We start from the raw sequence: 21,069 nt of genomic DNA, 5'->3' as shown, positions 1-21,069 counted from the left end.
AGGGCTGAAAACAGACAGACAGACGGATGCCAATGCACACAGACACACACAGCTGCTATAGTGAGTCCTGTGACCAGTTCATAGTTGTGAATAGGCCGTTTGTTGCAACATGGCAGACTCTGATTCAGGCTCGGCGAATGTTTTCAGCCCGGGACTTGCCATCATTATAGTCATACTGGGAGCCAGAGACTCACTCAGAAACACTCCTGCTTGTCATTGTTTGATCCAGCACAACTTTAAGAAATGCTGCTACAGAGAGGAACCAACAGAGTAGGAACACCTACCACAACAAGCAGTCTGACACCTGAGCCTCCTATTAAGAACCAGCAAGATGGATGATTTTACTTTCAGCTCCGTTTGAGATGATTTATGGGTAGATTAGGCTGAAACCATCTGAAGCTGAATAGAGGAAGAGGAGAGGATGATGCTCAGCCTGGTTGGAAGTGAAGTCTCTAACTTGTTTGCCCATCTCGAGTCCTGGCAGAACAGTGCGAGGGTACTTACTGGGGCAGGCTTGGACCAGGGCTGTCAGTGCTAATCTGCAGTGATGCTAGCCAGCTGCAGACAGGCTCAGCATGGAGTGGAGCTAGCAAGCTGCAGGGAGCTTGGCTGAGGCTGTGGTGGGCTGTTTCACAATACTCAGGTTCAGAAAGAGGTCACCTTGATGACGTGAAAAGGCCAACTGCCAGAGCATGAGCAGTTTGTCGTGTCATCATACGACATAGTCGCATTGTGGATCCCTGCAGACGGGATCACATTCACCTCGAGCCAAGAGGATTGATGTGTTCTGTCTAATGTCAGACAGATTTGTATGAATGTTCTGCTTGTTCTTTAGGGAAATCACATTTTCTCATACTAGAAGCCTTGTTATCTTTATTGGCTAATTTATGATATGCAGCTCACACAGATAAGTAGAACAGGGAATGACAGGGCTGCTGTCTTTATTTCTTTTGGTGATAAACCAAAACTTTAACCTTGATCTTATTTTTAAGGAATAATGCCAAGAAATGCCAGAATTCTTCTTTATTTTCTCCTCTGTGGCTTGTTTGCTGCCCTCCAGGCTGCGGCTCCACGAGGGGAAGGTGATCAAGGATCGGCGGCACCACCTGCGAACTTACCCAAACTGCTTTGTGGCCAAGGAGCTCATTGATTGGCTGATCGAACACAAGGAGGCCTCAGACCGAGACACGGCCATCAAGATCATGCAGAAGCTCTTAGACCAGAGCATCATTCACCACGGTGAGGCTGAGCTGCGTGTGTTCGTGTGTTAGTCTTGTGTGTCTTTTCCATTTTCTTCAACAGCAAGGGTCTTTCTTTCTTTCTTTCTTTCTTGACATTTTCTGGGAAAGATCGGTGCCTCTTAATAGATGATCCTTCTTGTCTCCCAGTCAATTCGGCTCCAGCATAGCGTCTCACTACCTGTTTCACATTTGATCAGGCACTGAAAACAGAGACAGGAAAAAATCGTCCTGCCTCTTTCTCCAAAGGTTAGATGGAGCCAGTTCAGTATTAACTCATCCCAGCTGTAGATTAATGATTTAATGTTGTTTAGATTTTAGTGACTGTTTGATACAAATGCAATCAAAACTTCCATCATCCCATTATGTGACACTTGCCCATGTCTTCAACCGTCATTACTTACACTAACACAACTTGAAATGGCCTCTGTGCAGTAGCTGACAGCTGGGTGAAATTAAATGCATTTAGCTGTAAAGTAAATGACCAATTAGTCAGAGTTGCATGAGTTATGCACATGTAACAGATTTGCATGTGTTTTCTGTCTTGTAATTGAAGTCCGTGCATGTTGGTTATGATAGTAAATAGGAGAGTATGTTGTGTTTGTCTGCGTTAAAAGCTCTGGTTCTCGTCAGTCTGTTAACAACCTCTTCCTGTTTTTGCACTTTTGTCATCAAACGCCTTTGGTGTTTGCAAATCCTGCAGGCAATGAGCTCTTAAAACTAAAACTTCCACGCATGTGTGTGTTTTCAGTGTGTGATGAGCACCGGGAGTTCAAAGACATGAAGCTGTTTTACCGCTTCCGGAAAGACGACGGCACGTTCCCGTTGGACAGCGAGGCCAAAGTCTTCATGAGGGGCCAGAGGATCTATGAGAAGTATGAACAGACACAAACACACCATGTGACACAACCAGAGCCACTCTGTCATGTTCTTCAAAATGCAACTGTCAGAGGGATTGTAGGAAATGGCTGACCATGCGGTTGTGTAACAGAAACAGAAACTCCCTAGAATTTTATCTCCTGGCATATTTGATTGAGTTTCCCTTACACCCTCTTAGAGAGTAACTTTAAAGAGTAGCTCATAGTAGATTTCTCCCCAAGAGTCAGATGAGAAGCTTGGTATCACTCTTATGTCTGTATGACAAATATGAAGTTATAGCTAGCAGCTGCTTAGCTTAACATAGCACAAACACAGGAAACAACCAGCTGTTTGTTGGTCAGTGAGTTATGTCTCATAAAGTGTGTGTGTGTGTGTGTGTGTGTGTGTGTGTGGGATCGTGTGTGTGGGATCGTGTGTGTGGGATCGTGCACCACGGTCCTGCACATCCGTCCCTTCGTGACTTAACTCCTCTATCTGTGTTTACTGTGCTGCACTGTTTACCTCCTCAAAGATGTCGCTGGTGAAGCTTGTTGATATGCGGAACGCTGAACTATCTGATGCTGTTTTAACTTGTGGAAGTTCACGGCCTCTTGGCAAACAATAGCTCGTGCCATGCCTGCATTTCCTGCCCTCCTCTTTGTGAGAGTCACTGGCATTCTCAATGGCATACTGATCGAGTGCATCTGAGTTCATTTTTAAAAAGTTTGTTTTGCTGGTAACTCGTGGCGTGTGTCCAGCAACGGGCTGGATTTGGAGGACACCACTAATGGGACTGTTTTTGTTTGCCATCAGCTTTGTACCCATGATGCTGTTGTTCCTGTAGTGATGAGGCTAATTATTTCTATAGCAACCCTAAAGGCTTCCTCTGTGTGTGTCCATTTCTCTCTTTGGTTGTCTAACAGTGGCACCTCTACAGTTTTGGATTTATGCACACACTGCCTCTGCGTTTACAACCAAATAAGTGCAGACACACACACACACACACACACACACACACACACACACACACACATACACACACACACACACACACTGGCTGTAGCTTTTTTTTTTGTACAAAACGCACACACATCCCCCATCTCACACATCCTGACACCTCTTTGTCACACGAGTAAACTGTATTTTCGTGGCCCTCTTGACACACACACAGTGTGACACCTTAATAAACAGAGACCTATTTTTCATGTCTGTTTCTGAGACAACGCACACACACACACACACACACACACACACACACACACACACACAGCAGTTGCATAAGAGGAAGAAATAGTCCAAGGGGAGACATCTGTCGTCTCAGCTCTCAAAGCCATGTGTTTATGTAATCACCATGGTGTAGCCCAGACACACACACACACACACACACACACACACACACACTCCCCTGAAGCTTGCTCTGGTGGTTGCTTGCTTGCAAACTGGAGTTGCTTCACAATTACAATTACAGCACAAGTAACAGTCCTGCAACATAAAAAACCAACCATCTCTCTGTCCTGAGGACATAATAATGCAAATATGTCCCATCCAGGAGGGATCATTGTTCCTACTGCTTGTTTTCATTACTGTACACCACAGTTGCTTTGGCCCTTTGGTAAGAGCTTTGCAAAGATTCAGTTAAATTCCTTTACTTCAGGATCAATAACCATGAACATTAAGCTACATGCCAATGCAAGCTGTTAGCCTTGAACGGGAATTCGGCTTCATTAGATACCTGCAACAGTGTCGTCCTGCGGCAGATCATAACCATATACTACTTTGCTCCTCTAGTTTTTGCACATTTCAACTTGAGTCGTTGTTACATAAATGCTGATTTTCTTGACTCATCCGTGAAATTCACAGAAGGCGGTGACTTTTACAGCCTGAATGTGTGTTGGTGCAAACCCAAAAGCTGTTTTTAGCCATGCTAGCAGTGTGGTTTGAGGGGCGGCAATGTAGGTCGGTCCACCGCTGAAATATCTCAACAATTGTAAGGTGGCTTGTCATGAAATTTGGTACAGATGTTCTATCTCCCTCAGGATGAGTTGTTATAACTTTGGTGATATCATCAGGTCAAATTTTTTATTTGTTCACTGCTTTTGTTTAGGAATAAATCAGCATTTGTACAGATTTCAGCGATGGACACGCCGTGCCTCTGTGAAAGAAATCACAAGAGCTGGTTAAGTCATGACTGAAGAAGGTTCAGGAGACCTGGATCTCTTACGCAGAAACATTTATTGAAGCTCGATGAAGGAGAACAGAGATGAGTAGTACAGGAGAGTCTGTGCATTGCCACCCAACTCTAGAGGATACTTTCTGACAGGGAGTATTTAACCTTTACAAGACCTGTGAGATTTAATACATGTCCCTGTAAGGCTATTCTTCACTTGTCTAGACATTATGTGAGGAGTCTATTGAATGTCGGATTCTAAAGATGAAACTACTCCTACCACAGTCACGTTGCTTGGTACACTCGGGTCACATGTAATACATTCTAAGGGGAGTCAGTCTGTTGAGTCTGGGCCAGAGTACAGCCTATCTGCTGCGGCGTTGACTCCCCTGGGAGATGGAGACAGCCCAGTCTTATCAGGACAGCTGCACTGCCCAATCATCCCTAGGAGACAGAGAGTTTTTCATATTACCTCTCAGGCCTAAAGAAAGGAAATTCCTTCTCAGCATACGCCATCTTTTTTGGGCGATTGTGTTAGATTTTCAGTTCTTGAATTAAATGCAAAGTCATTGCTGCTTGACAAAAGTGGATTTGAAAGTTTGGAGATAAGTTATTTTTAATATGCAGTCTCTAAAAATGAGTTTGCAATAGTCAATGAATTTCTTAAAAGTAGTAGAAAAGTGGATACATAACATACAAACTCCCTGATCATGCAGTCTGTAACCTCAGGCACCGTTTCCCTGCAGCCTGTTTCACATCTAGTTTTTCCATTGGGGAAAATAAACAGTCCTCTTCACACATTGATCTCTGATGCTGTCAGTCGTCAACTCAGCATACACAAACTCCAGTCAACAAAACACACGGAGGCATTTCAAACAGTTGTTATGACAGCATTTCCTAGGAGACAGGGTTAGTCAGAGAGGACAGTGTTTTACAGCATTGTTCACCACGCAGACTGTTAATGTGTGTGTCTCCACTGTAGATCGTAGTGAAATTGCTTAAATAAAGATGATTCAACCAGGCCTATATTGAGCTATCACATGGAAAAAAAGGCCTTTTGAATAAATGAATGAAAATGTTCGATCTATCCTCTTCATGCTCTCACACAGTCACACCTACAGCAGATGGTCTTCTGTTGGCCTCACTGGGGCAGCTGTGGGTTATGTGCATTGCTGAAGGGCACCTCAGCAGTAGCAATTAGAAGGTTCAAGGTTTGCTCTTTCCCTTCCTCCAGCCCTGTGGTCAAAAGCCTGTTTTTCTACATCAGACATCAAATATTCAGATACAATCTCTGCAGGTACTTCACTCTTATCTTGTGCACGTCTTTACTTATGTTTGTGCATCAGCACTTGCTGCATCAGTGTGTGTTTTTAGTCTTCTTCAGAGTGAAATGTTTTCATTTGTCTGTTTAAGGCTAGAAAACACCTCTGTTCAAAAAGACAAAGACTGTCTCTCATTGCTCAGGCAAAACTGTCCTTAAAGAACCGCGCTGGTGGTTTTGCATGTTTTTCATACACTTAACATTATTTTTGTTCTACACTTCTGATATTTTGGGGAGGTTTTTCTGTCAGATATGCAAAGATGCATGCTGCTGAATCAAAAGAGAGCAACACATCCTTTCATTTCTAAACATACCAAGGGTTTATCAAGCATTCCACAAATATTATCTAAATGTCTGTGTCATAGAAGGCGAAGGCTAAGTAACAGCTGATAATCGCTGGCAAATGCATTAGCTGCTCTCTCTGCTTTAGATCCTGACGTTTTCACATGACTGACTGATGACTGGAGGAATGTCTTTGGTTATTACAGTAAGAAGTCCGACATACAGGGTTATTAACAAAGGCTTAATACTGTATAGTTTTACTATAAAAGCATTTGAACGTTTTGTGTTTTAACTCGGCTCAGTTATCTTAAAGTAATGCTAATCTGCACTGCACTGTTCTGACAAGGACAGCAAGTAATGTTAGCCTTCATTTGTTGTCCCATAAGGTCACTGAAACCTAGAACTGAGATCAAGAGCTGTAGAAGTGAAACAGATTTGACATCAGGAAGTTGTGTCATTAAAGGTTCAGTACTGGTTGTGGTTGTATTTTTGACTGTTTATGTAACAGACATACGTGATTTAACTGTGAAGTGGCCACGATGGCAGCTGAATAGGGTCATGAAGCGGGGAAAATATGTTCGTATACATAACCATTCTAAGACGTTGGTCACGTAGGAAACAGCATAAATGTAGTCTCCATTTTCTGAATATGTGTTCTGAATTAGGTATAGTACTGTTTTACTGCATTTTTAACTGTTCTACTGAGACCAAGCTGATACTTTAATATGCTTTTGAACTTCTCATCACCTTGTGGGTTTTTCAGCTCATTCAGATAGTCTGGAACTTCTTTCTCCCTAACCTTTGCCTGCTGTGTGACACTGTGACTCTCTTGCTGTACTGTGCTCTCACATGACCCTTAAATGACCCTGAAAGCTATATTTGTTTTAAGAGCTGCTGTGTGGCACTCGAGCGTCGGCGGTGCCCCACCTTTATGCAAGACCAAATCTGAGAGCAGGGAAAAGTCTTTTGGTCCTACAAACGCGTCTCTGTGGACACCACTGCATCTGAACAGCTACACTGAGTGCATATGCAGGTCATAGCTCACCGTGTCCTACTTTAAGTTATCATGATCTATTTACATACCATATATACAGTCTCAAGTCATGCATAATATACTGTACCACTTACATAATACTCATGCTAGTGTTCCAAGTGCTCTGTGCTTTGCTTTGAGTACAGTACGTTGAGTCAGTCCCTCTGAGCTGTTGACTTAACGTGTTTACATGGATTAGATGGCATTGTGTGCACAGACAAGTCTCATGGAACATTATGTCCAGTTCTTTCAATATTTGTGTTATGATGCTGGCTGCTAATGTGGGCCATTGCACTTGTCCCACTAAAGCTCCACATCCATCAAAATTTGACATCTGAACAAGGGGTGTTTTCTGTAGTGTGTTGACTCTCCACGAGTGAAGGACCGTCCTGGGTGTGCACCGCGGACCGTTTTCTTCAACGTGTTTAAACTGTATTCTTTTAATGAGGCCAGTTGAAGTTTGAGGAACGCAGTGTCACCATGGGACCAAGAAAGAGGGGGCTTTCTATACTTGCTGCACCTGATTTAGGTTTCATTTAGCTTAATTTCACCTATTTACATCCTCATTAGCTTCAGCAGAAGGTGTTTTCCCTGGCTGTAAGCAAATATCAGCTTGTCTTTGCTTACAGCGATCAGTTAATACACAGTGTGTGGACAACTTGTATACACAAGGCTAGAAATGTTTGACAGTTTGCAAAATATGCTTATTCGCTTTCTTTCCAAGAGTTAGATGAGAAAATCAATACCACTCTCATGTCTGTGTGGTAAATATATAGCTAGAGCCAGCAGCCGGGTTAGCTTAGCTTAGTATAAAGACTGGAAATGGGGGGAAACAGCTAGCTTGGCTCTGTCCAAAGGTTGGAGAATCCACCTCTCAGCACCTCTAAATCCTAATTACCACTTAATACCCAATTTGTTTGATCGTAACAAAAGCCAAAGTTTAAAATGGACAGTTTGTTGTTTAATTGGTGGGTTATATCCCAGACTACTTCTTGGCCGGGACCAGTAGCCATGCAGCCAGCAGAGAGTCTAGGAAGTAAGTGGACACTAGACGTGCTGATGGCATGATTTTGTCACCTTCAGATAGAGTCAAGTAATGACTCTATCTGCTTCAAGTCCTGCTTCAAGTCTTTATGCTAGGATAGGCGAACTGTCTCCTGGCTGTGGCTTCATGATTAGCGTAGAGACATGAGAGTGGCACCAATCTTATCATCTAACTCTTGGCAAGGAAGCAAACAAGCATATTTCCAATGCCTAACTCCCCCTTTAACTCATCCTCAATCGACCTTTTAGACAGAGAGTCATATTTAATTTCCTGACTGAGTCATCCGGTGTGAACTTGAAAAAAGTCTGTGGTTAAACTAATACTGATTAAACCATGATCTGTTCACTGACAGATGTGCAGACAGCGCCAGTTCTTCTCTCCAGTTCAGACTGGCCTAATTAGCTCAGTGGTTGGTTAAAGTTTCTGAGTGTGGAGCCTAAATTCTCTGACTATCTATCTGACAGTTTCCCATCATATTGGTTCATGAAATTTTCTAAGCATTCCTACAAATCTCCAACCTGCTAGCCTGTCTGTCTGTCTGTCTGTCTGCCTGTCTGCCTGTCTGTATTACACTGCTTGGTGTGTAGAGTTGACAGTCTAGCGAATGATTGATGAGTGTGGGAATGTCATTTGAGCCGGCGAAACGCTGCAAACAAAGAGGTGGAAACTGTAGCGTCTCTGTCTCTTTGATGGTACAGTTCATTGCTCAGCACATGTTTTGACATGTACAGGTGTACCACAGAAAGCGAATTGTTTCTTATCAACACTGCCTGGCTGTTTCATATTGTTTGCATGTTTAGGTGTGAGTGACGGCTGTGAATGTGTTTTTAAGAGAGCTGCACCGGGGGCGAGTCAGCAGTTCTGTTCTGTGCGTGTGTGTGTGTGCTCATCTGTTTCTGTTTGTTGGAGTGTGTATGTGTCATCTGGTGTCATCCAGAACGGATCAAACCACCCGCTTACTGTAATCCTTTGACAGAGACTATTCAGAATTACACATATCTATAAATACATTTGTAAAACTCAGACTCAGATGTGATTTTTGTAGTAGAAGCTTTAGGAAATCTTATGCACCGCAGTGAAACTGATTTTTTATCGAGTCCACAAAGTCAAACCCCCATTGATTGTCAGTGAAGCAGATCTGGAAGGATTTCCTTGCTGTAATTATCTTGTCATCGTGTTAATCTGCTGTGTGGTTTTGCTGTATGAGGCTCAAGGAGTAACATTTACTTTTAAGATCCATTCTCAATGCCTCCACTTATGTGGCTGAAGTGTTAATCTGAAGACCGTTACAGTGCAGTGTTTGTGCTGTCTGACGGATTACAGAGTGGAGAAATGGGCAGAACTGCTGCTCTGAAAGATTTTCTCTGCTGGAAATTCCCACCGAAGCTTGTTCTTTCTCAATTACCCCAGTCGGACTCAACACTGAGCACATCTCTTGGATAATTATATTATTATGGGGTCGTATCAGTTATAAATGTTGCAGCATTTCTGAGAACACACATTTCCTTTAGGTGCAGTATGTGCTGGATATAACATCACTATAGTACATGGATGCCAGTGGTTACTATGGAGATGTCAGCCAGAGCTGCAAAATTAATGGTTTAGCATATTCAGATCTTGATGCAGTCAAGAAGTGTTGATGCTATTACAGAATTTGTTGCTCACAATTCCCATAAAGCTCAACCTCTAACTGGAAACTGGAATTACACGAGTGGGTGTCTTCATTTTAAGATCAGCATATGGATTAACTCGCTCTTTGAATGCAACGCCCTGTGACTGGTCTTCAAAGGTGGTGCCCTTAATTAAACAAAAGTCGTCTCTTCTCTGGCCACAGGTTGATGAACACAGAAAACAACCTGTTACAAACCAGGGAGGAGGAGGGCGGGACGTTCGAGCGGACGCTGGTGGCCTCCGAGTTCATCGACTGGCTGCTGCAGGAGGGGGAGATGGCAACCAGGGAGGAGGCGGAGCAGCTGGGACGGAGGCTCCTTGAACACGGCATCATCCAGCACGGTGAGGAAGATCGGCCGACTGCTCCTCATGTATGCACGCTGAAAACGTTCTGTGTGCTTAAAACCTATCGACAGCATCAACCTGTTGTCTCAATCTCAAGTGTTTTAAAATTGCATTACCTTATTGCTGCGTCTGCTTGAGCCTGCTTCAGCTGAGAGACACGCAGTCTGACTGGAGGTCGTGCTATTGACAGGTTGATGATCTGTGAATGACTTCTGGTGACGGCGAAGCTCGTAGCCCCGTCTCACCGCTACATGATCCTGTCAAAGAGCTGGCACATTGTGGCCATGTGGCTCTGGTGTTAAGTTCTTCCATCTGTCAAATTCAGACTAAAATCAGACTCCGCAGCTCCTCCTTGGACCTGGTGACCTTCCATTTATAACACCATGTTACCTTTGCTTTGCTCTTTTGCGTCATGCAACCTGATAACTGTTAGATTTGCAGATTACAGCCCTAGCTGCGCACTTAAACACACCAGCAGTTTGCAACATGAAGGACACCCAGTGGATTATATCATATACAGTATATCTCTAGATATATATATATATAAGTATTAACATGACTGTAAGAAAATACTCAGTACTCAAATGTACAGAAGTCTTATTTCTACTATGAATGCATCATACCACATGTAAGTGCTGTACAGCCTGATATCTGTCATAATATCAGATATGATCAGATTTTATAAGAAAATCATGTGTTTTGGATATTACATTGCATAAACACACTTTTTAGACATGTATGGGGAGAAATTTGGGGTTCAGAGTCTCGCTTAAAGACACTTGGCCATGCAGACAGGATCAAACTAACATTATGTTTAACAGAAAACCTGCTCTACCAGCTGTGCTGCAGAAGCCAGTAAAATATGAATGTATAAATTAAGTTGGAATTCTGATGCTTTTGTACAGTATCTGATGTTTTAGGTCTCTTAGGTGTGAAAATGGAAAAAATCCATGAATTCATTTTTGAGAAAGTTAATCCTGAAATGTTTGTCAACTTAAAACAGTAAAATCATTATCAAATCTATGAAAACATCAGGAAACCAGTATTAAGACCCCATATCTTGAGAAGATTTTCTGTAGTCATCACTCCATTTTAGGTTTGAGAGGAATTGAAAACCAAAGGGTTTTTCTCATTCATTTCAGAGGAGCATTCATGCTTCTGCTTTGTGTGCAGTGTAATCAAACATTTCACTCCCAGGTGTGAATGTGTGTTTGCGGCCCTGCATAAAATCAAGCCATTTAAAGGCATAATTAACACCTGCTGCACTGATAGGCCACACAGCTAAGAAGGTTTCGAAGGTATTTTCAGCCTCTGCAAATAATAGAACAGGGACTGAATGCTAACCTGCACAAGGTGATTGTTTGTGTGCGTTTATCTATTTGCCTGCACAGTGTGTTTAACAATGGACGTCATCCTGAATGAGTCGCTGTGGGGTCTTGTGGAATCACATGGCCTTAGAGATACACAAATACACACACAGCAGAATAAATCGTTAAGTTGAGGTATTGAACGTATACAGTATAGCCATCAACACAGTTGGGACTTGACGTATGGAACTACTTTGGTGTGGATTACAGATTGTATATGGCCCTAAGGAACAATACGTCATAAAAATACCCCTTCTACTTCACTTAGTTAATGTAATGATCTGCTTCCTGCCGGCCTCACAGAGCCTCCACAGTGTCATCCTCCCTGTGGAAATAACTGCACTAGCCTTACACGGGTGAAATGTGGACTCTTCACTCTGTGTATCATCATAACTTTTGTTACAGGAAGGAGACTGATTTGAAGTAATTTAGTTTATGTTTACAGGCCTTCAGTTCCCATTAAAAACACATTATAAACATGGCAGAGAAGGAACAAGCCAATCTGCATTCCTGCTCCCTGCTGTGCTGGGCGGAGGTCATGCTCTCACATTCATACACATGTAATGTATGGAAGGCAAGTCTGGATGGATCCACATTGTGTCCAATTATCTCTGCTGTGGGACAGTATGTGGCTGCTGCACGTGACCCGCTGAGGTTAGGGACCCTACACAAAGAGGCAGCTTTAGACAGATCTGAAAGTTAATGTCACAGATGATGCACATAAACAAAATTTCAGTATAAATCACACAAGTGGTCAGAGTTGAGTTGCAGTATAACCCTTCCAAGGACCGTGGACCAACAGCTGTTTCTGCTGCATCTTCCTACATCCGTTCACACCGAACAAGAGGACCAGAGTTTCAGTTTGACAGTAGTTCAGTGTATTTGTGTGGAGATAAGAGTAAAACACTCCTCTGAGGGCTGTTCCATTTGTGGTTTTTCTTTTTGTCACATATAATAAAAGAACTGTTAGGTTGACAGAAGCTTCGCACCCACAAAAGGATGTGTGAACTAACCACAAGTGCAATGTGTGCTTTTTGTTGCACTAATAAACGATAACTAAATGACAACACAGTGGAAATACAGAGAATTACTACATATTGACATTTTTCTTTTTTACTTACCAGTATTTCTTTATTTATCTTCCTCCTGATCCTTCACTCTACTGCTCTAATGGTGTGCTTATTCGTATTAGGTCCACTTGATTTGCACCTTTATGTTAGATGTTGACTCAGAACACTGTGCATTGTCAGCCAGGGTTGTTGTTGAGTTATGGGAAGACGTTGGAGGGATGGATGAAGGATATGTAAATATGAAAAATGTTCAAATGTCCATATCTCTGCACATATTCCATTTTGCATTTGTCCTAAAATTAGTTAAGTAAATTAAACTACATCACAGGGATGTAACAAGGTTGCATCTGTACTTTTAATTCTCAAAGAAATGCCTGCCATTCAAATAAAAGCCCCAGTTGATGAATCTCAGCGATAGAGGAAGAGCACTTTAAGAAATGAGCACCATTCATACATGATTTTAATGGGGATATGTGCAGGAAATGCCTTTCTAATAGGTTTGAATGGTTATTCATGCTTAGCAATCGCAAACTTGATGTGACGATTGCAAGCTTTTCAAAATATCATGGCAAGTAGGAAATGATGGTGTTCTTAAAATCCTTTCATGGAGGCTTCAGGATCAGAGGATCAGAGGCAGGGCCATGGCTTTTTTTTTTATTCTTTAATGTTTTTGGTTCTGCAAATCCTCGTGAAGGAGGCTGGATAACAGGGACCGCTTGTGTTTTTGGAAGGAAGTGTCTGGATTTAAATGTGATTACATACCCTGTATGAAAGCGCCTGATGAGTCATTTAGAAATCACATTGCAGCACTGAGACAGCTGATGAAAATAAACCAGCTTGAACAAGAGGAACACAGTCTCACTTATGAAACCCATATTAGCAGACAGGTAATTAGGCTTCTGTTTCCAAGCAGGTTTATGGTATCTGTGGCTGGGTGGTTTATGGGCTCGCTTGTGCATTTCCTGTGATTTATGATAATAATTGCAGTACACATATATTTTTTATTTATGTAGCCTATCATTTTGAACTTCTTTCCAGAGGCCTGAACAAACAAAGCCATAAATCAAAATCAAAGTAGATAAAAACGGGAAAATAACAGGGTAACACTGCAAGGACTATGAGAGAGAGTTTCAACTGTAAAACGTGTTGTAATATTTAAAAAAGATTTTTAGAAAGTGTTTAATCAACAGCTCATCTAAACTCATCCTGTGTCAGAGGTTTAACACTCTTGCTGAAAAATAAAAGCAGAGCTGGAACACCGGTGATAAAATGACAGTTACATGTGATTTTTGTCTCCCCCTGACAAGCTTATTAATTTAGACTGAAACTGTACTCGGCTCAGCTGGTCTTTTCGGCTCAGCTGACACGGCCGACGCTCTCTGAGGTCAGTTTGTGTTTGCTCAGCGCAGGTGATCTCAGCTCAGTGGACAATTTGTTTTAGTGCTGCTCAGTCGAGTTCAGAGATTCAGGCTCGGCTGAGCTCAGTTCAGGTGAGAAACGTGAATCTGTGAGGTTTTCAGCCAAGCTGGCCACCAGCTGGCCAGTGGAACAAATGATTCTTGTTTTTTGAACTTCGACAGAGAAAGATTGGTCCCTGTTCATGTTTTAATGGTGGAAATATCACAACATGTACCTCTCTGCCTTCTTCAGGAGAGATATCAAGACGAGATGGTATTAAGGTTCAACATCATGCTTTCTGCCTTGTCTTATTTCAGAGTTTATTTATTCTCTCCATGTCCATTTTTCTTTGTCTTCAGTCACCAACAAGCATCACTTTGCTGACGGGCCTCTCCTCTACCAGTTCCGGATGAATTTCCGGCGACGACGGCGATTGATTGAACTCCTCCATGAGCGCGGCCGCAGCATCCCCGAGAGTCACGACAGCCCTTTCTGTCTCCGCAAACAGAACTCAGATGGAGGCAACACCAGTTTCCTCTCAGGTAGAAACTGTACCACACACACACACAAACTCACACACACACACACACACACACACACACACACACAAATGAACTTTATGTACACTGATCACATCCAGCTTCATCTAATATAATATTCCAGCTATTAATATCTGTCAGTGTGCAGTGGACAGAGAAGCTGAGATCACTTGTCCTTCTTCCAAGAGAAAAGCACAGTGACACATTAACCCCTTTTGTACTATCTTCTGTTGACACACACACACACACACACACGATAACTGGTGTCCTTGGTGGTGTCTGCCACATAAAGATAGTAGAGTGGAGCTATTTGTGTGGCCAGGCAGGAGAACATGACAAAAAGTGCTGAGTCCTTTTGTCCGATCACATCGTCCACTTTGGCTCGGCCTCTGAAAAACGAGCAGTTAAGCTGTGGAGATTTGTAGCTTCAGCTCAGCTTCAGATTTGATTAGGCTTATTCACCGCAGATCATACTCATTACATTGCGGCACTCGAAAAATGTCAAATGTCAGCACTCTGTGGCGGTGAATATTTTCCATTTCCATCCCCCCCCCCCCCGAATGTGATAAATAGCACTCACAGTTCTCACAAAATATTTACAAGAATGTAAAATTCCTGGACAAAGCCTGCAATTAAGATGCATCTCTGTAATCTACAAAAAATGCCAGCTCTAAAATATTACTATTTTCTCTTAAAAGCATCACCTATTCAAAGGAGGTTCTCCTCAGAAACATCCACTCAAAGAAGTAGCATGAAGTGGTTGTACTTAGCAAACAGTCCTACACGGAGAGTGACATGGAAACAGGAAGTAATGGGGGGAAGAGCGTTGACATAATATTCATTTCACTGAGGCATTTGTTTTCAGATGAGCTGCACTTCTGAATATTAATGAGGCTCCATGTAAACGCAGCTGGGGTTAGCGCTCGTGTTGTTGATTGACCTGCAGGTGCAAAGGCAATGCTAATAAACTGTCAACTTTATCCTGCTTTAAGGCTCTCCCCTCTTGCTCTTTCTCATTCTCCCATCTATTCTCAGTGTAACCCCTCTCTTTGCCTCTCTTTGCCTCAGTGAGTCCCACGAAAGAGATAAAGGTGGCGGTGGGAGTTCGGCGGAGCAGCATGAGCAGCAGCTGTGGCAGCAGTGGTTATTACAGCAGCAGTCCTACGCTCAGCAGCAGCCCACCCGTCCTCTGCAACCCCAAGTCTGGTACGAGGACACACGAGTCCAGCTGCTCTCGCTCTTGTTCTGTGTTTGAACAATACAGTTCTATTTTTAATGCTTGTTTCTTGTGACTTAACCCCCTTTCTGCCATTCCTTGAAGAGAACAGCTAAATGGCCCCATGTTGCCTGCAGAGGAGGACAGATATGTGCAGCTTGTTGCAAGTGATAGCATGCATATCATTTGTGGACGGTCTGCTTTAACTTCTGAGTGGAGATTTGAATGAAAAAGTGATGCCTCTGTGTATGCTGTGTGCGTGTGTGTGTGTGTGTGTGTGTGTGTGTGTGTGTGTGTGTGTGTGTGTGTGCGTGCGCGTGTGCGTTCTGCTTTGTATGCTTTTACTACTGTGAGGTTTCCTTTCATGTGTCTAATCCAAGCAGAGTCCTTGACAGAGTCTCTTTGTAGCAGTGGAGCCCCCTCAACATGAGCACTCACACACGATACACAATGAACAGGAAAAGGAAGGCACACACGCACACACACGATTTCCCTCTGCCTCATATTAACTGTAGTAATTGTGCACGAAGATAACGAGTCCAAAAATATAAAGCGCTCATAGTAGAGGCACAGAAGTTGCCCAGTGAATAGGAGGAGCGCTGTGTCTCGTCTAATTTCTGGGTGGCGTTTATGAAGGCAGACAGCTTCAATAAAAGATGTTGGCCTCTGATATGAAGCAGACACGGCAGATGATGAGGTATTAAAAAGAAGTTGTCCTGTGGATCCGATCAGATCAGGATTTCCACACAGAGATTATGGAAATGTCCAGATCAAGAGGATAAAAGATCTCTCACTTCCTCTTGCTTATCAGATTAGAATGAAGTATCGCACAGACCACAGATTAGTCAAGAACTTGCGTACTGTTCAGTACACACAGGCCAACAGGCCGTCGAAGAGGATGTGCCCCCTGATTTGTGTGGAAGAAGCAAATGAAATTCCAGTCGTTTCATCCCTTTAAGGTTTATTTGACATATTTTTGTGCGTATTTACTTCATTTTCTAGATGCTGTTTTCTGTCTGTGGGATTTTAGCAATATCAAAAAACCAAAAACACACAAACCGCTGCTGAAGTCAATATGCAGCTCATTTTTTTTGTTTCAGATTTATAAAGCAGTGCATACGAGTGGTGCCGGTTTATAAATCTCAGTCATTGCTCACTGGACATATAGACATATTGACCTAAAGAGGAAGAGCAAGTTCACCAGATATCTGTGGTGAAATTCATACACACAATCATTACATACTGCTGTTTTATGGCACCTACATCGCCTTCTATCGTTGCATGCATGGTATGTGTGTGTGTGGATCCTTTATACGTCTGGCTTCTGGGTGCCCACAAGTCATCCACATTTTCCCAGCTCCCCTCTTTGTCAAATGCTTCATCATTTGTGCAAATGAAGTGAATTTAGACTCACACCAAAGTCCATTTAAAGCCTTTGTTAGAGTCATGTTGAAGTGAGTAATGGTTAGGGGAAGTTGGAGGAGGGGAAGGGGAGCTATACTGTTTCAGGAAGCAGCGAGCCTCCAGGCCTTGTTAGCATGTGACTGACATTACACACTTTTAACCAACAGTGTTATGTGTGTCTCAGTGTGTGTGTGCATGTTCATGCCTGTTTGCAGATACATGCGTGCACTAACCATGTGTAAGTGATTGTGCCTTATTATCACCATAGCAAATAACATTTGGTGTGTGTGTGTGTGTGTGTGTGTGTGTGTGTGTGTGTGTGTGTGTGTGCGCGCGCACGCGTGCGTATGTGTTTCTCTCAACAGTTCTGAAAAGACAAGTGAGTCCAGAGGAGCTGCAGACACCAGGAGGACCTTTTCTCAAGAAGACATTCACTGTAGGACACACACACACACACACACACACACACACACACACACACACACACACACACACAAAACCGAGCTCAAACAAAGACTACTTCAGCGTGAATGTTGTTGTGTACACTCACAGTCACACATTCCCTCTCAAACACACACTTGTCGATACATGAGGCAGAGAATTCAAGTCATGTGCGTGTGCAGGAAGCCATGCACATGCGCACACACACACACACACACACACACACACACACACACACTCTCTTGATATAGATATGTGCACAGAGAATCTAACCACCTACGAACTGCCACCACAAATCTAGCACAGATACACATTTAAATACCAAGTACGTGCATGAAACACAGCGAGCTCTCGAATGGTTTTACCGTTTGTTCTGGTTGTTCCTCAGATTGTAGGTGATGCTGTGGGCTGGGGCTTTGTGGTGCGAGGCAGCAAACCCTGTCACATCCAGGCCGTGGACCCTGGTGGACCTGCAGCTGCTGCTGGCATGAAGGTAAGGACAGGAGGGACGTATGTAGGCCTTCATCCATCTCTTCGTCTATCATCTATGGTGTGGAAGAAGGATAGAAGAAGTGAGTTAAAGAGATACTGCAGTTTTTGTTACTGTATGCAGTCTGTTGTGCTGCAGTACTATTGAAGATATCTTATGATTTCATTACTCTTGTCATGACTTTGATGTTTGAGATTTGAGATATCTAGCATTTCTGGAAGGTTAGAGATGCAGTGTGCGTTGCTAGTAGTCGTTTGACCAGTGTTTTATTATTTAGAGTGGGTTAAGTCTGCTTTTAAGCATGCACCGTTATATTCAAGTGCGGACTGTGAGACAAGCATTAGACGAGCATGAAAGAGAGGAATAGGAAGATGAGTAGAGGGATGCTTCCTGTGGCTTCAGCCTTTGTGGGGAGGATGTGTCAGTGCAGGAGCAGAGAGTAGCCATGAAAGCAGGAAAAGTGTGGAGGGAGAAAAGAGGTCACGAAGAAGGAAAACGGGGTAATGGTGGCTCTGCTGCCACAGCTGGCTTGAAGGTATGTAAGCAGAGTGGCAGCAAGGAATCCTGGGAATGCAGAGCACAGCAACTTACACCACAACACGGAGAGAGGAGGAGACGGGAGGACTGAATGAATAAAGCAGCAGGAGCCAGGAAGAGGAGCGGAGAAAGGCAGGACTTGAAGGAGAAAAGCAGGAGAGAAAACATGGAGTTATTAAGCGCATAAAAAACCGATCAGCTTTTGAATAATTAAACAACCTGTGCTAATGTCCAGTGGACACTTTGAGTTATGAAGTGAGGGGGGCAGGATGTTAACTCAGAGCAGCGTCAGAGAGAAGACACATGAGCTGAAGAGTAAATAGTGCGGAGGATGAGGAAGGAGGCAGAGGAGCATAAGTATTAGCACTGAAAGGGGAAACGGTCAGTGGAAATAATACAACTTCTGCTTTGGAAACACGTGTCGTGGTTCATTCTCAGTTAAAAAGGCCTCACAGTGTGTTTTTGTCTTTGTGTGTGTGGACTGATCGTGTGCCTAGAGGACTCTTCAAATCATGTCATTTCCACCTTTTCTGTTGTTTTATTTACTCTGAAAGGTAGCGTCATCTTTCACCAGAATATTTGGTTAGAAATGAGACATTTTCACTCAGGATCGTCTCTGTAGGTTAAATTCCTAGTGTGCAGCGGTGTTTGCACTTTACTTGTATGGACTTTATTGCGCTCCCTGCAGTTCCTAGAAGGTTAGCCCTGTTCCACTTCACATGAGTAGTTTTATTGATGTGTAATTAAGCAGTAACACAGTCCAGGAGACGGTACACTGTGAGGTGTTGGCACCGTGGACCAGGCAAAAGGCCAAAAGAGAAACTCACACCCATTGACCTCAGGGGGAGGTAGTAAAGAGCATTACGAGGCTCTTTTCATTTCTCATCATGCACACACATGCTTTCAAACACTGTCTGCTTGCATCTTTTTCCACCACACACAGACATACACATCAGCATTGTCCTGACCATAATGGATCCGAGCACTTATGTAACTGTTAGAGCCACTTCTAATGCACTTTTATAAGGCAGCAGGTAGAGCAGGAAGTGTGTTTGTCTCACTTTGTGTCCATTTGCGCATCCCGTCCTGGACTGTGTGTTTGCACACCGTCACGTGTGCCTACGGGACAACGTGCTCTGTTAAATTATTTGTGCCAAGGATTTTGAGCCCTGAAATTGAACATTTCTAAGATTTTGAAGGTCGTAATCTCCAAACACTTTTATTCATACTTACGTAAAATAATATATATGCAGAATATTTAATCCCATCTTATAGCAAATTGATGACGCTGAAGACACAGTTATGTCTAAAAGATCCAATAGTCTGACTCTCTTAAAGGACAAGTCTGACCTTTTAGGACGTATTGTTATTTGCTTATTCCCTCTTGCTCTTGGAGTCTTGGAGTCGTCACTGTGAGGTTGCCAGGCAGTCAGCAGGAAGTCACTGTTCCAGACCAAGAAGTAGTCTGGCGTGTAACTCTTATTGAAACTCTGGTTGATTGATCCATACAGTGTGAGCACAGAGGCTGTATGTTTTGGCTGTATGGACAGGCAGACCTGTAAAACCTGTAGTGATTAATAGATTAATAAAAATGCACAGTGTCTGCCCAGTTTAAGAGATGCTGGTAGGCAGATTTTTTATTCTTTGTGACCTTTGTAGAGAAGCAGGCTAGCGGTTTCCCCCTAATTCTAGTATTTATGCTAAGCTAAGCTAACCATCTCCTGGCTCTAGCTTCAAATATAACGGACATGAGTGTGGTATCAATCATCTCATTTCATTTTCAGCAACAAAGTAAATTTTCCAAAAGTCCAAATGTTTCTTTAAACATCAAACCATGGAGCTCTACCATGTATGGTTTCAATTTAACCAGTTATTGTTACTCTGGCTTTCTGATTCCTCAAGGGACTTACATGCAAAAATAGCCTCAGGTCATCTATCATCTACATTTTTTTGTGACAAGCGAATCTACATTACATACAGCTGTATGTAAGTTGGACATCCCGGCATGGCCCCTCAGCATGTGTTGCTTTTTGTCTCTCTGCGTCTTCTCTTTGTGCCTGTCTCTGTCTCTTTCCTTGCTCTGTGCAGTCTGATTTTAACCCTCTAAGTGCAAGGGGCCGTTCAGTCCAGCTGGGCCCCAGCCAAGACTAACAACCCCACAGCCTGAGAGGAGAGAAGCATCAGTGGGAGAGAAAAGAGGGGGAGGTGTTGGAAGAGAGTGAAAAGGAAAGGTGGAACAGAGGGAGAAATGAATAGAAAGAGAGCGTGTCCTGGAGTGCATGAAGGAAAACGCTTTGACTTTGCAAACAGTGGAATATAGGCTGCAGAGGTTTCAATTTGAGGACAGTGAGTCTGAAATTCCTCTGCAGCACAGGATTAACGGCCTGGGCTTTTTTTCCTTCCCTCTATCTCTCTTAATCTCCCTTTCCCCTCATTCCCTCTGCCTATTTTCATCTGTCCTTTCCTGAAACATTTCAGAAGGCCGGGAAAACATTTAATAGTGATTGCTGTGAAAATAACCACAAACAGTAACCTCTTGGTGTATTCACTGTTCTCAGTTTTGCATGCACATCAGTTTATGTAAGGAACAGGCAGGGTTTAAATAGCTACTCCCTGTACGATGTTTCCTGAGTCAAGAGCCCATGAA

At 43.1% G+C, this 21,069-nt stretch overlaps 1 protein-coding gene across 2 annotated transcripts in view; it reads left to right on the top strand.

The window, feature by feature from the left end:
- deptor (DEP domain containing MTOR-interacting protein) overlaps window positions 1-21,069 on the top strand; it is a 29,655-nt gene that overhangs the window by 2,745 nt on the left and 5,841 nt on the right. For both annotated transcript variants that reach the window (XM_076736863.1, XM_076736864.1), the window contains exons 3-9: window positions 1,061-1,239; window positions 1,990-2,113; window positions 9,779-9,957; window positions 14,155-14,337; window positions 15,403-15,540; window positions 17,320-17,390; window positions 17,784-17,888. In XM_076736863.1, coding sequence (XP_076592978.1) covers window positions 1,061-1,239; window positions 1,990-2,113; window positions 9,779-9,957; window positions 14,155-14,337; window positions 15,403-15,540; window positions 17,320-17,390; window positions 17,784-17,888 — 979 coding nt within the window. The remainder of the gene's footprint in view (window positions 1-1,060; window positions 1,240-1,989; window positions 2,114-9,778; window positions 9,958-14,154; window positions 14,338-15,402; window positions 15,541-17,319; window positions 17,391-17,783; window positions 17,889-21,069) is intronic.

This window comes from Chaetodon auriga, chromosome 8, assembly GCF_051107435.1.
Source record: "Chaetodon auriga isolate fChaAug3 chromosome 8, fChaAug3.hap1, whole genome shotgun sequence".
Lineage (NCBI taxonomy): Eukaryota > Metazoa > Chordata > Actinopteri > Chaetodontiformes > Chaetodontidae > Chaetodon > Chaetodon auriga.
Note: the sequence above shows the minus strand (reverse complement) of the source record. Positions and strands in the feature narration are given on the sequence as shown.